This window comes from Etheostoma cragini, chromosome 7 (assembly GCF_013103735.1).
Source record: "Etheostoma cragini isolate CJK2018 chromosome 7, CSU_Ecrag_1.0, whole genome shotgun sequence".
Taxonomy (NCBI): Eukaryota; Metazoa; Chordata; class Actinopteri; order Perciformes; family Percidae; genus Etheostoma; species Etheostoma cragini.
In genome coordinates, this window is record NC_048413.1 from 7,710,605 (window position 1) to 7,724,480 (window position 13,876).

A 13,876-nucleotide genomic window follows, 5' to 3' on the forward strand; every position below is an offset into this window, starting at 1 on the left:
GGGGTGTTAACCTGCAGGCGGCTATTGCAATGGCATTTAACAGTAATGGGATATTACCACTGCAGCCTTTAGATTAAGACACTTGATTCAGCTAAGCCCTAAAATGCGTCACTAATCATTTGCCGCCAAAACATCATGACTATCAGGCTCATTTAAAGTAACGCAACCGTTTATCATATAATAAAATTCACCATTATTTTTAATTAACTTAAAGCCTTTTCAAACATATGGAAAACAAAAAAAAACGATTTCCCTTTTTGCACTGTGAACGATATTCCCTTTAGTCACATTTCCATTTTACAGTCCCTAATCCCTAATTTGAAGAGGCTTGAAACGTCTCAAGACTTTGCAAAATAATTTGCAAAGGCCTTGAATTTCTACAACCTCCATATTGTAGTGAATCTGTGAGAAAGACTGGTGGTACTTGGCCACAATTGAAGAGAGCACTTGATTAGACCACAGTCTATAGCCTCGGCCTACTACTTGTGGGAGATTCTGAGCTGAGCTTTGCTACAGCACAGGCCAATTTGGGCAGAGTCAAATTTCCCTGCCAGTGATATCAATGACTGGCCCACAGTGCAGGGGCAGGTCACCCCACAGCCTGAAGGCTCTTGGGAACGTGAAGAGGAGTGTGCATAGACTTAAATTAGCAATGTCTTACTGTTGGATAAGGAAACCAATTATCTTTATCATCTGCCCTATAGCCTGATCGATAACACTCTTACATACAGTGAAATTACTAACTGCCCACAAGCAAAAAAGAAAGACTTACTAAACTTCACTTTAGCGTTGCTATGTTACCAAAACAAAGAGAACATTACCCGGCTTCTAGCTATAGCATCTTGAATGAGTGTTTGACCTGCAACACACACAACATCTGTTGTAAAAGATGCAAAAGATGTTTTTTTCCTCCTCCCAGTGGGAAAGATAACAAAAAGGAGTCTAAACGTTTGTAAGAGATTTGTATTACACTAAATCTTGCTGGACACCATTTCTTATGAAGTTGTAGTATGGCCACAAACAATATGCAATATCTGCCGGCTGGTTTTAATGTTTACATTCCCACAATGACTATACCCTGGATGTACTATGGCTCCATGTGGTTATTATAGTACAGTGTAATATAGCATAATAAGGGAAGACTGTCAAAAAGTCAAACAGCTGGGGAAAAAAGCCTAGGCCTATTACTGGAAGTTCAACAAACATGCACACACGGTTAACTGCCTGCAACAAACTGAAAATGACTCTTTATGTGTTCTCAGCCCTCACCAAGCTCACCCATCCATACAAATCCCATCTCAAGGAGAGCAGAGGTGAGGTCTCTCTCTCCCTCTCTCTCTCTCTCTCTCTCTCGCTCTCTCTCACACACACACACACACTACATTTCTCTTTCTCTTGTTCTTTTCCACTGTCTCCCTCTTGCTTACAAATGCACACACACAAAGCCCTTCTTTCTGTATCATAACTACTCCCACAATTACTCAGACGATTACTCAGACCAGTGGTTTACCTGCCTGTTTGAGCTGCTGTATTCTGCTACAGAGTGTCCTAGGTGAGGCAGAAAAACCCTCAGGCTGAACGCATTTAACAGGGTGTCTGACATGGGTACAGGGTACTGTAATACCACGCAATAACATGAGGGAAAATAGCAAGACTGGCAAAATGTGTTGTCAGTCACAGCTGTCACACGTGAGGGGGTAATGCAAAAAGTCTAACAACAATGTCCCTGTTACAGTCTGCCTCTCTGTTTCATAGATCTGCACAAGCAGTCCCCTGCCATTAAATCTCTCCAAACATTCTCTTTTGTAAAAAATACCAAAACGATTTGGTGCAGAAGAGCTCTCCCCCAGTGATAGATATCAAGTGAGGAATCTAACAAGGGGTTGTGGGTGATTTCAGACTCTCTATTTAGAAATGACAGTACATGAGCACACTTAATTACCCAGTCTCTAGTCTAGATGTAGTCTTCCAGCAGCGAAGAGACTGGTGTATTTATTAACAATGATGGGGCTGCTTTCTGCTGAGAAACAATCTGCTTTACAGAGGACAGCTTATTCAATGGGTAAGACAGAGGCTAATATCCAGACACATTTTCTAAAAAGGAGTGAAGTGGAAATCAACCACAAATAATATCAAGACTTTGACCTACATTCCTGACTGATTTTTATTTTGTGTGTGGTTGGGACAGAAAATAGCACTTGTACACAGACGTGTGAGTGCACTGAAGCAATTCCCACAGAAGCTGGTTTTTATACAAGTCATAAAAAACCTCAGCTGTGATGTTGGGTTGTCTTTGTTCTTTGCCCCTAGTCTACAGTTCTCATAGAGCATGGATGTAATGAGAGGGAGGCAAAGGCAAAGACTAATCCAATGTGAAAGGTAAAAACATCATAGGATATGGCAAAGCATAAATATGTTTGTCATAAAGAAATTATTTTTGCGAGATTTTAAAGTCTTAGTGTAAACTTGGGTGGATTTTTCACCTTATTAAATGCAGGTTTAAGAAAAGCCAAGTACAGGGCCATAATGGATGGCTTACAGTGTAAGCTTTCTCTCTGAGGGTCTGCTCAGGTCCTGATCCCCTGGCCTCAACGTGAAACAATCACTCTTAGTTAACGACAACACTTCAACTATTGACAGCGTGATCCCGTAAAGCAGACACTTCAATCAACAGAGCAGCCGGCCGAGGTGTTGTGTTCGAGGAGAATAAAGGAAAGAGGGGGCATGGGGACGGATGAAATCAAGAAGTAAATAAATGAATCAATGAATGAATAATAGATTGGCCAGCTAGTGGCCTCTTGGAGCGGCAATGCAGTATTAATAACTGACTCTTACTGTTCGTCTCTGTGTCATCACTGATACTCTTAGGTGGACCATGGCCAGCATAACACACTGCTGATCTGTACATTCGATCCGGATTACGAACTTTCTTCAGTCCTTCAGGAGGCAAAGAGAAAAGTAGAGAAAATCGAGGAAAAGAAGCATTCTCCCAGCCTGTGATGACTAATCAAACTCCCCATGCAAACAGTATCAACAGAAGCTAGACAGTATATTGAAAGACATTTCAAACACACACAAGCTGTTGGGAAAAACATGATGCTGATATTAATAATATTGATAATAAATCTAAAGTGAATTTGTCTATTGTCATTTTAAACAGTGAACTTCTCCATTTGCTAAACATTTTTTATCAGAAAAAACGGTCAGTATTAAGGGTTACTGTAGCTCTGGGCTGGTTTGATACGGGTCAATAACACTCCCTATTGTATCAGTAGTAAACTGGATGAATCAATACAATCAATCAGTGGAGGCTGAGCAAAGCAGTCAGCGAAGGTCTATTACAGACAAGCATTACGAATGATATGTCTCAGCAACCACAAACGGGACCTGGGTCCCATCCATCCTCACCTCACTGATTCAATTAAACGGCTGGAGAAAAAAAAAAAAACGTAGCGCCTGATTCAACACAAAACTAGGGGAGCAAGTCGTCCGACATCACGAGGAAGTTAAATCCATCTTTCTTTACAAAACAGCGGAGAAATATTTATACCAATGCTGCACAAGCACTTTTGTAAGTTAATGGCTGACTGCGTGCTTACTTGATGTTTTGCTGCTGCTTTACCGTGAACTTTGAGTGAAATGATAGCATCATGAAACTTTTTAAACTGTACCCGCTTCAAAGTAAAAGAGAAAAATGACTTTGAGCACAGCTGAGGATACAAGCCTAATTCCCTATTTTAGAAAGCAACCTTTTTGCCGATTGTTTCTGTTCTGCCACAAAAGTTCCAACTGCATTATCCTTCAATGCAGAGCTGGGCAATATATTGATATTTCATCAATATTGTGACATGAGACTAGATATAGTCTTAGATTTTGGATATCGTAATATCGTATGTGTGGCATAAATGGCATAAATTTAGTTTTTTCCTGGTTTTAAAGCCTGCATTACAGTAAAGTTATCATTTTCTGTATTTACCAGACTGTTTTAACTGTTCTATTATTTGCCTTTACCCACTTAGTCATTAACACAAATCCACACTACTGATGATTATTTATCAAACATTTATCAAAAATAAAAATAAGTATTTTGTGAAAGCACCAATAGTCAACACTGCAATATCATCACGGTAACAATATTGAGGTGTTTGGTCAAACATATCGTGATCTTAGATTTTCTCCATATCGTCCAGCCCTACTTCGATGTATGTTGTTCATTTAACGCATTTATCAGAGTTGTATGTGTCAGTAAACTACTACATCATTGGCCTTGCTTTGATTTCATTTTAAATGAATATGTTGAGCTAGGTTTGCCTTTGTTTGGGTAACATCATCATCAACATCATCCGATCGGGTGGACCTTATAAGTAAGGGAAAGCTTCAGCCTGACGCACGGAAGATGACAAGTTGTTATGGCTTACTGCTCAAACTCCGTCATTGGATGTTTCTGACAATTTGCGGTTGGTTCCAAAATTTTAATGAAAGGAACCCTGACATTTTCTTTGCATTGTTTGAACATTTAGTAGAGGCCCGAAGTTGGTCTGACACTGACAGCACTCTACTGCTTCAGTACGTGCTCACTTCATGCCTTCTGTAAAAGCCTTAAAGATTGAACTTAAATAGTGTTTTAGTGAATATATTGGAATCCGAACACCACGGAAGTGTTAGTACTGTAGCTTGTGTTTACAAAAGTGCTCGTTTCGTTTCTCAAAATTGGCTTTCGAACAGCAATGTTTTTTATGACCACATACTCTGGTAGATTGATAAAACCATTGGCTGTAGTTTTATCCAGAGCAGTCTCACTGTAAGACATATCAAGCTTGTCTTTTCAGGGGCCGCCAGGCCTTGTACTTAAAGTAACGGACCCCCAGTGCTTTTTATGAATGTGAAGAGAAGAAAAAAACACTCCCACGGGCCCTGACAATCAGTTAGTCTGGAGAGAAATACCCCAGGATGTAAACATTACATTACTGAGTGAGACTGGGTCGTGGCCCCTAGGTTTAACACAAGATGTAACCCTCAGTAGTTATGGACCTGCCAAACAACGGAGAGAGATCAGCACTGCCTGCGTACCACAAGGACAAAAGGTTAAGGAAACACGGTTCAGCTCTCTCAGTGGTTACCCAACATCCAGGGGCATGTCATGTAAAATGTGAAAGTGATGTACATTTTAAAAGCATGTTCTACTTTAATAAAGAGCCAAAACTAAGGATGCAGGAGTAACATTTCAGCGTGACAGCTCTATGTAAAAGCTTTAAGGGCCAGGTTTGCGTGAGACGGCATCGCAAGTATGTGAAGGTATGAAGCACTCTCTCTTCATGCCCCCTTTGCTCCTCCTCCGCCTTCTTTTTTCCACTGACCGGCCTCACAGGAACACTGAAAATAACTTAACCTGCTCAGCATTGGGACTTTCAAGTCAGGGTTTTCAGTAAGAGCTCCCTGTGTTGGAGAGACATCGACATTAACAACTGGAACCTATTTGTTAAGTTCAGCTATTTAGATCAATACATTAGGACTATATACCACAGTGAAGTCATTACTATCATAAAACCAGATGTCTTTATGTTTTGTCATTGTCACAGACAAATCCCTCATGTAGTAAGTGTGCTTTTGTAGCTCAATACCACCCCCTGGTGGGACTCTGTTTAGTGGTTGGCACACTGACATCCAAACAACTGAGTCTTTTATCGTTTGCCCTCATGTGAACAGAGGCAATTTCTTTCCTCTCATTTAAAACATGAACGTCATTCTGCATCAAAACTAATTCCTCTGTGAGGTGCTGACGTCAAAATCTGGGGGAGATCTATTTGACTATGAAACCTGCGACAGCACGCCATCAACAGCTCAGCAACAACTGCAGCTAATGAATCTTTTTTTTCTCGCTTTTAAATCATGCAGCAAATTTTAAAGTCTAAGATGACCAGTTCAATATCAATCAATAAATATAATTTTTTTTTTAAGTTTAGGAATAAAAGACAGAGCCTACTGTATTGATGACCTGTCATACTCAATTCGGTCAATCAAAAAACTAAAGTTAAAGTTAAATAGTTGCAAGTATGACATAACTAAGATTCATTATAATATGTAATTAAATATGCATATAAGGTTTGCCCATAAGATTCTTTAAAAAACATGTTTAAGTTGCTTTATGTAGGAATGTCAGCTCTATTAAATACATAACTCATTCCAGTCTGGTTCAAATACTCTTAACAGCAGAAAGCTGACATCTGGGTAGAAGAACGAGTCCCTTTAGCATTACTGTAATACGTCTTTTCTTTATTTTCATACATGCGTTGTTAAATAACTGACCCACAAATTATATACTGAATAAGAATATATCTCTAAAGCATATGTTTTGCAGTAAAATATCCCACTTAAGAGGCAATAAGTGAGTCTAGTGCATTTCATTTTAAGTTAGTGAGCCGTATAAAATAGGCTGATGGGGAAAAAAGACCTAATTTTGTCCTATGTGTAAAGTAGTGTAATGAGCAGGCTGCTGGACATTCCACTCTCCATCCTCCCTGTTTCCTCTGGTGTGATGGCATTTCATTTCAAGTGCGATAGGGCATTACAAGCGGAGCGGGCATTACAGCGTTTTGATGCCCGTGTTTAAACCCAGATATAGGCCAAGTAGGCTATAATTGGCATTTGGGAAACATAATATCCGCGCGTTTAAAAAACGCATCACTCCTGACTCGCGAAAACTATTCGCTGAATTCCAAAGGAAATCCTCGCGCTTCAAGGGGGGACTGAAGGACCCTCTTCAAGACGGGGAAATAAAAATAGAAAAAAAACTAGACTTATGCATTTTTAAACCGATGACCAAATTATTATTACAATGCCTTCAAAAGAAGCTCCAGATAGCGGCGGCAGAAGAGCGCCGTAAAAACTGACACAACCAAGCGGCTTTTTAAAGCTGGGTAGTAAGGGAAGAAGTTAGTCGATGCCAATGACATGTTGTCATTAACTTAGCTTTGTTGTTAACAACTTGAATTGCTCGCCATTTTATACAAATCTTCAGCAAAATAAACGGTAAACGCGTTACTTTTACCACGCTGACTATTTGTCCCCGTGGCGTGCTTTAAATGTGGGCTACGATGGGAATAGTAGCTGGCTTGAATGCAAGCTAATATTAGCTGGCTAGGTGATATCTCCACGTTTTAGCTGCCTATTCGGAGGAAAATAGCGGAGCCGTTTTCTACCGAAAATTTCTCCACTCGTCCTCACGCGTGTGGCATCTCTGCACTGAGTTTTAACTGTTCTAAAATCACACAGCGGTCATACTAGTAAAATAATCCCATTATATTTCTCTTACCTTCCGGCTTGTTTTCGGCAGCCATTTCCCCTTCACGCGCAACATCCTCCTCCTCCTCACGACCGTGGGTACCACGCGCGTGCACGGCGAGGACAGCACGAGGAGGGACTGGAGGAGCACGCGGCGAGTCGGTCCGACCGAGGCGAACTTACTATTGGCTGTGATGCGGTGACTGACAGAGAGGCTCCGGGAGGAAAAACACATCTCCCCTCACCTTGACACCAGCAGCCGTTTTTTTTCTTACAGTGAATTTAAAACAGCTCAGAGGCGCTGCGGGTCTGGCAGGACGCTTTTTTAATGACAATGACGCGTTATTATATTAAAACGAAATATAGCCTTAATGCTCAGTAGGGGAGGTTACATGTTTTATACTTAATTTAAACTAATTAGATTGTGAATATTAAATGTTTGTCTTTGAGCCATCCCAATAAAGTTGTTTTAGACTGAATGTCATCCCTGAGTGACAAAAACAACTCTGTCAGTATGTTGATGTTAGGCTAAATTACTGTTTAATGGCCTTAATTACGTTTTTTTAACATATCGTCAGAGATAAGTCTGTTTATCTAAACTTATAATTGAGGTATATAGGTTACCAGTTTGATACAACCGATAACAGAAAACCTTCAGCAGAAACAAAATTATCATTTTTTAAAGATAATTATCGTTAGTTTGGGCACGTCTTGTTTTGATTTTAAGATTCAGTTTTGCTATATTTAACCAGCTAATTATCAAATGTGGTTTCCAGGGTAGCCTACATAAGCCTATTAAAACAAACAATACAGACATGGTTGAAATGGTCAATCAATCAAGCAATCAATCAATCAATCAATCGATCAACCGATCAAGTATGTCTCCAGTTTGCATTTAAAAGCATGTGGACTACAGTTGCTCCCCTTTAGACATGTATAACTGACTTATGACAAAGGCACCATACTGCTGAAACCATTGAGGACTGATGGAGTCCATCGAAGCAGTTTTGACAGGCACTGGGGGATCGATGTGACGCAAATATCTGAAGACGACAACACAGTTACTCTAATTCCGTTCACTATGCTTTTTAACTTCCATTATTATGGCGCAGTTACATATGTTTGACAATAGTAGCCTATGGCTACGTTGAATGACTTCAGGCAATCTAATCACAGATCATTGTGCTTAATAGACTGTGCTTTGGCACTTGCGTCAACTACAGCACTTAAGGACAGCTTTCATCCTGCATTAACATGCTGGTTGCCGTCTGCTGTAACGCAGTGTATAGTCGGAGGTGGTGGTGCTGAAAGGACAGCTCCTCTGCTGCCTGCTGCTCGTGCGCCTTTATACTATCAACTGCTCGTTGTTATTGCCAAGAAAGTAATAATGAACTAATGAAGCCCTAATGCAGTGAAGGGATTTCACACTTTGCCTGAATTGTTCCTATAGGATGCAGATAATATCTTTTTAGAGTTGGGCATGTATGTACTTTTTGTCAAAATATGGATTGAATTGCATTGGAAATGTAACACTCTATTCAAACGAGTGTCGTTTTAAATGGAAAGTAAGCTGGCCTAACTATACTGTATTTTTTAAAATACTTACAATAAATTGAACATTTTAGGAATTAAAATGAAAAAAAACTGTCTTTGGCTGCTGTATGAAAATGCCACCCTTCTTTTTTACTTCAGATAACAATAGATCGCATACCCTTACATACCCTACATTCTTATAACATCTCCATTTTACAATAACGGTGAAGATCTGCACAAGTTAAACTTCCAAATAAAAAGCACACGTTCAAGACAACGTGAACAAATCTGTGAAGCCAGTTGGTTTGTTGTTATTCATCCCCAACACAAGGGGGCGGCAGGGCGCGCAGAGCCGTCTCGGGTCCATGTAAATGACAGGAAAGAAGAGATGACCGGGTGTAAACATGGCGTCTGCCTTGGACGATGATGACATCCTTAATGATGATTTTTATTCCCTGCTTAATGTCAGAAGAGAGGTACAATATGCAGTTGTGAGCTGAATAGATGTGTGCGCGGGTTCATGTAGCAGTCATTCTATAACTTCGTCCGGCGGGTAGCTTACGGTGACCCGTACACTCACATGGAACGTTAGCTAGGTAGCTAGCTAGCCTGTGACCCTCGACATTGCTTTCTGTGCTGTGACTCCTCGGCTGGATACTTTATAAGTCAAACCACAGGTTGTTGTGGGGTTACGACTTTTAACAACAGGAGTTTTCAGTTGATAAAGTAAGATAGTGAAAAGTGTGTTACCGCGGTAAGCACGGAGCTAATGGTAACAAACTGACAGTTATTTTCAGTTTCATAGTGATCTGATTAATGAGGACAGTGCTAACTAAGTTAGCTGATGCTACAACTTTACTTCAAGTTGTCACCATAACTCTTACAGTTGATCCGATCTCAATATGAAAATGTTCTCTAATATCTGGGGATGAGACACTTCAGGTCTTGATTTCTGTATTTGTAAAGCAGGGAACATTATGTCAATATTGACATAATGATACTAAATTATCATATTCATGAAAGGGGCATTATACAACACAATATGCTTATGGCAAACAGGGACATACTGTTCAATAGCGGCTAAATTTGCAACAATTAAAAAGTCCATATATTTGCGTTGGTGAGCATAAAAAAGTAGAATAAGTATAAATAGTTTAGTTTAAACTTTTAATTCAAGAATAAATGTGAAACCCATCCCATTATATGTTTTGCAGTAAAACATAAAATGATTCATGGTTTTCTAAGTCAGTGATTTCACACATGCAATTTAACAAAACAGTAGTTACATGAAAGTGCATACTTTTATCTATGAGGGCAGTAGCCTTTGTACTTCGGTCTATCTCGGAATATTCTAATTATAACCTGAATTAAAGCAACAAGTTTCTGTTCAGATCTAAACCCTGGTGGCATTACAGCAGGGTTGGAACACTTCATGAAGTTCAAATAAGTGTTGGAGGATCAGAAAATTAGGAAGTGGGGGAGCTGTAGCAAAGGCTTTCCCTGTGTTTCTTATGTTGTCGATCAAGTTTCGTCTTTCACATTTTCTACATTTTATTGTTGCGCTTAGGCAACACAGGACGAGCTGAAGGCGGCATACAGGCGGTTATGCATGCTGTATCACCCAGACAAACACCGGGATCCTGAACTAAAGCGTCAAGCAGAACAGCTTTTTAACCTTGTACATGAAGCTTATGAAGGTAAGAAAAGCTTTGTTCATATCATGTAGTCAATAGGGGTGGGGGGGGGAAATCAATACAGCATAGTATCACAATAGTTTCCGTGGCAATACTGTATCGACACACAGATGCCAAGATTTTATAATATATATGTGTTGGTCACGTTGTCAGCTTGACAATTCAAGTTTCGCAGCAATACAGTTAAAGTGAGATGAACATGAATTGGGAAAAATACGTTTAAAATTGCAATGATATCGTGTCCCTTTTTATTTACACGCGAAGCAGACTTGAATATGTTATGGTCTATGTAAACAAACTTTTCTGATGGTTAATATTAATAATGGTTACCCGTGTCTTTTCAGTGCTGCGTGACCCACAGGCACGAGCTATCTACGATATCTATGGCAAGAGAGGACTCGATGTCGAAGGATGGGAGGTAAATTCATTAGTGACTGACTGAAGTGGCCATTTATTCTTTTTTTTTTAGTTTAGAGATTATTTTTTGGGCATGTATTTAGGCCTTTAATTGATAGGAAAGCTTAGACATGAAAGGGGAGAGAGAAGGGGGAATGACATGCAGCCAAGGGCCACAGGTCGGAGTTAAACCCGGGCCAGCTGCATCGCGGACTGAGCCTCCATACACGGGCGCACGCTCTACCAGGTGAGCTGAACAAGGCAGCACATGCAGTTCAGAACAATATAGCCATTGGGCTGATACAGTTGATTAATTATTAAGCCCAAAACTTACACTGACCCACCTCTGAGGCGTAGTACAGGCAGGAGAGTTGAAGCCTCATGGGACCAGCTCAGTGGAGTTTTGAATTTCACTAGCATGACTGTCAGGCTTACTTCATACATAAAATTACTGCATATTGAATAAATTCACTATTAATGGCATGTGTGTATTGCTAGCCAAGTGCAGACATGGCCAAAAGTTATAATAATTCTCTTTGAAAAGTGTATGGTTTGCATTAGCAATTTCCAATGCTCAAACAGCAGGTGCAGTACACATCCTTTTTTCACATCCATTTTTCACATGCTTTTTTTTCTTTTTTTCCTTTATGAACCTTTTATTTAGGGAAAGTTCACTGAGAGGAAGCCTCTCTTTTGCAGGAACACCCTTATCACATTCACACAATTACGCATCTATTCCTGGAGGCTGCCCGGTATAGCCACAGTCTGATCTGCTGGCCACTGAGCAGCTCCACTGAAGCAGTTAGGGTTAAGGGCCTTGCTCAAGGGCACCTCAGGGGTGGTAATGAGGGCGGGACAAGCCCTGCTCTTTCAATTTCTCCACCCAGATGGTATCCTGTCGATCTGCGGATTGAACCGATGACCTTCCGGTCAAAAGATTGCTTCTTCATGAATCACCGCACCAATGTTGGCTATCTTGCCTTCATCAGGGTAGTGTGTTTGCGTTTGCATCAATGGATGGCTGCTTTTCAGTAAAACACAGGTTTACAGAAGAGATTATATGCTCTCTTAGCATCTTCGGAACACTTTGAAGTCAGGTTAGTTTAGATTGGACATTTGTTTAAGTTTGACACCTTCTTGTCAACTTTGACAAATCAGTATGTTTTTAATTAGACACAACTAGGAAGGTTGGTGGGCTTTAGATTGTTATTTAAAGTCTCCACCAAGGTTTGACCTGTCAGCCTGCAAATGTATATGCTTTCATATACATTACAAACTCAAAGATCTTTGTTTTTAAGTGTGCTAATGGAAATATCTAGAGAAGAGCATCAAAAGAAATGACGTGCATAATTATTTTCTCCGTATTAGTCACCTGGACCCAGGGTCTTGACTTGAGAATAATTCACTTATAGAAGAATACACAGTTAATCTTCAAGTAAAAGCCATACTTTACATAAGTAAAGGATTTTGGGAATAAGGCTGCATTACCCCAAGGCTTTCCTGTCCTACGAGACATCTCATCATCTTACCTGCTTCAAATACTTCTAATTTTGCTTCATCTGTGTTTACTATGTTTATATATAAGTATCCAGATTCTCAACTTAAGTATTTACCACACTGTAAATATACTCTGTTACAAGTATAAGTTCTGTGTTGAAAATGTTACTTAAGTAAAAGTTTGCAAGTATCATCAGGAAAATATTAAAAGTATTAAAAGTAAAAATTCTCATTGCAGAAAAATCCTCGCATTTGAGAAACTGGACACGATCCAACCAGTTGTGTGTTTAAAGGTCTAATCATAACATCTCTACTTGGAGGCTGATGCATTGTTGGCTAGTTTAATTTATAATAAATGGGATTTGTGTGCAAAAAGGTTAATTTGCAAAGTAACTAGGAACTAAAGCTGTCAGATTAATGTAGTGGAGTAAAAAGTACTCTGTTTCTCTAGAAATAGTACTTGAGTAAATGTACTTAGTTACATTCCACCATTGCAAAATCTTACACACAGACAGACAGTAACTTTTACATCCACCACCCAAATGGCTAGTGAATGTTCAAATTTGACCAGCTGCTCCATAGACTGCCATTGTTTTTGCGCCTGGTGAGTGAAACTATATTAACCAGCCACTTGGAAACTCATCCAGCATTTGGTGGATGGTGCTGATTTTGAACCCTGCAGACAGAACATATGGGCGCGTGACGTTCTTTCGAAATTTCTCAACTACTTTTTTTCTGCCACCTGTGAAGCAGCCAATCCACCAATTGCTTTACTTTCATCACATATCTTCTTTCTCCAGGTGGTGGAAAGAAAAAGAACCCCTGCAGAGATCCGAGAGGAGTATGAGCGTCTTCAGAAAGAGCGAGAGGAGAGACGGCTTCAGCAAAGGACCAACCCAAAGGCATGTTCAGAGGAAGATGACAAGCCTCACATTGAACTGACTGTGACATAAAGTGTCTTTAGGCGTCTTGTGCATATTTGTATACGTCATTAGTCAACATGGTATTAATTCCTGAACATGTTATCTGCAGGGAACTATTAGTGTGGGTATTGATGCCACGGACCTCTTTGACCAGTATGAGGAGGACTACGAGGATGTGGTCGGAGGGGGAATCCCACATGTGGAAATCAACAAGATGCACATATCCCAATCCATAGAGGTAACGGGTTGCTCCACATTCTACATGAGGTTTAAAGTGGCATTTCTCACGAGATGTTTTGGATTGAAAGAGTTGTAGCTACAATTACATAGTGACAGTTACGAAAGACTTTGGAGCTCATTCTTATCAAAGGACATTTTGTTTTATGTGTTCTACTGCAGGCTCCTCTTACCACAAAAGACACAGCCATTTTATCTGGCTCCTTGTCAACCCACAACGGAAATGGAGGTGGCACCATTAACTTGGCTTTGAGAAGAGTCACCTCAGCCAAGGGGTGGGGAGAGGTGTGCTGCATTCTCACTGGGCAACACACA

General features: G+C 40.1%; 2 protein-coding genes across 10 annotated transcripts in view; one reads left to right on the forward strand and one right to left on the reverse strand.

The window, feature by feature from the left end:
• The window catches only part of camta1a (calmodulin binding transcription activator 1a), a 282,833-nt gene extending 275,291 nt beyond the window's left edge, over positions 1-7,542 (reverse strand). For 8 of the 9 annotated variants that reach the window (XM_034876192.1, XM_034876194.1, XM_034876189.1 and 5 more), the window contains exons 1-2: positions 7,313-7,542; positions 2,836-2,937 (exon numbers count right to left, since the gene is read on the reverse strand). In XM_034876192.1, coding sequence (XP_034732083.1) covers positions 2,836-2,937; positions 7,313-7,337 — 127 coding nt within the window. In that variant the 5' untranslated portion in view covers positions 7,338-7,542. The remainder of the gene's footprint in view (positions 1-2,835; positions 2,938-7,312) is intronic. The other variant, XM_034876190.1, reaches the window with a different exon arrangement.
• A 1,574-nt stretch (positions 7,543-9,116) lies between these two features.
• The window catches only part of dnajc11a (DnaJ (Hsp40) homolog, subfamily C, member 11a), a 10,366-nt gene continuing 5,606 nt past the window's right edge, over positions 9,117-13,876 (forward strand). Inside the window, exons 1-6 of the mRNA XM_034876269.1 lie at positions 9,117-9,290; positions 10,382-10,511; positions 10,853-10,926; positions 13,202-13,303; positions 13,434-13,562; positions 13,724-13,848. Of these exons, the coding sequence (XP_034732160.1) occupies positions 9,219-9,290; positions 10,382-10,511; positions 10,853-10,926; positions 13,202-13,303; positions 13,434-13,562; positions 13,724-13,848 (632 nt within the window). The 5' untranslated portion in view covers positions 9,117-9,218. The remainder of the gene's footprint in view (positions 9,291-10,381; positions 10,512-10,852; positions 10,927-13,201; positions 13,304-13,433; positions 13,563-13,723; positions 13,849-13,876) is intronic.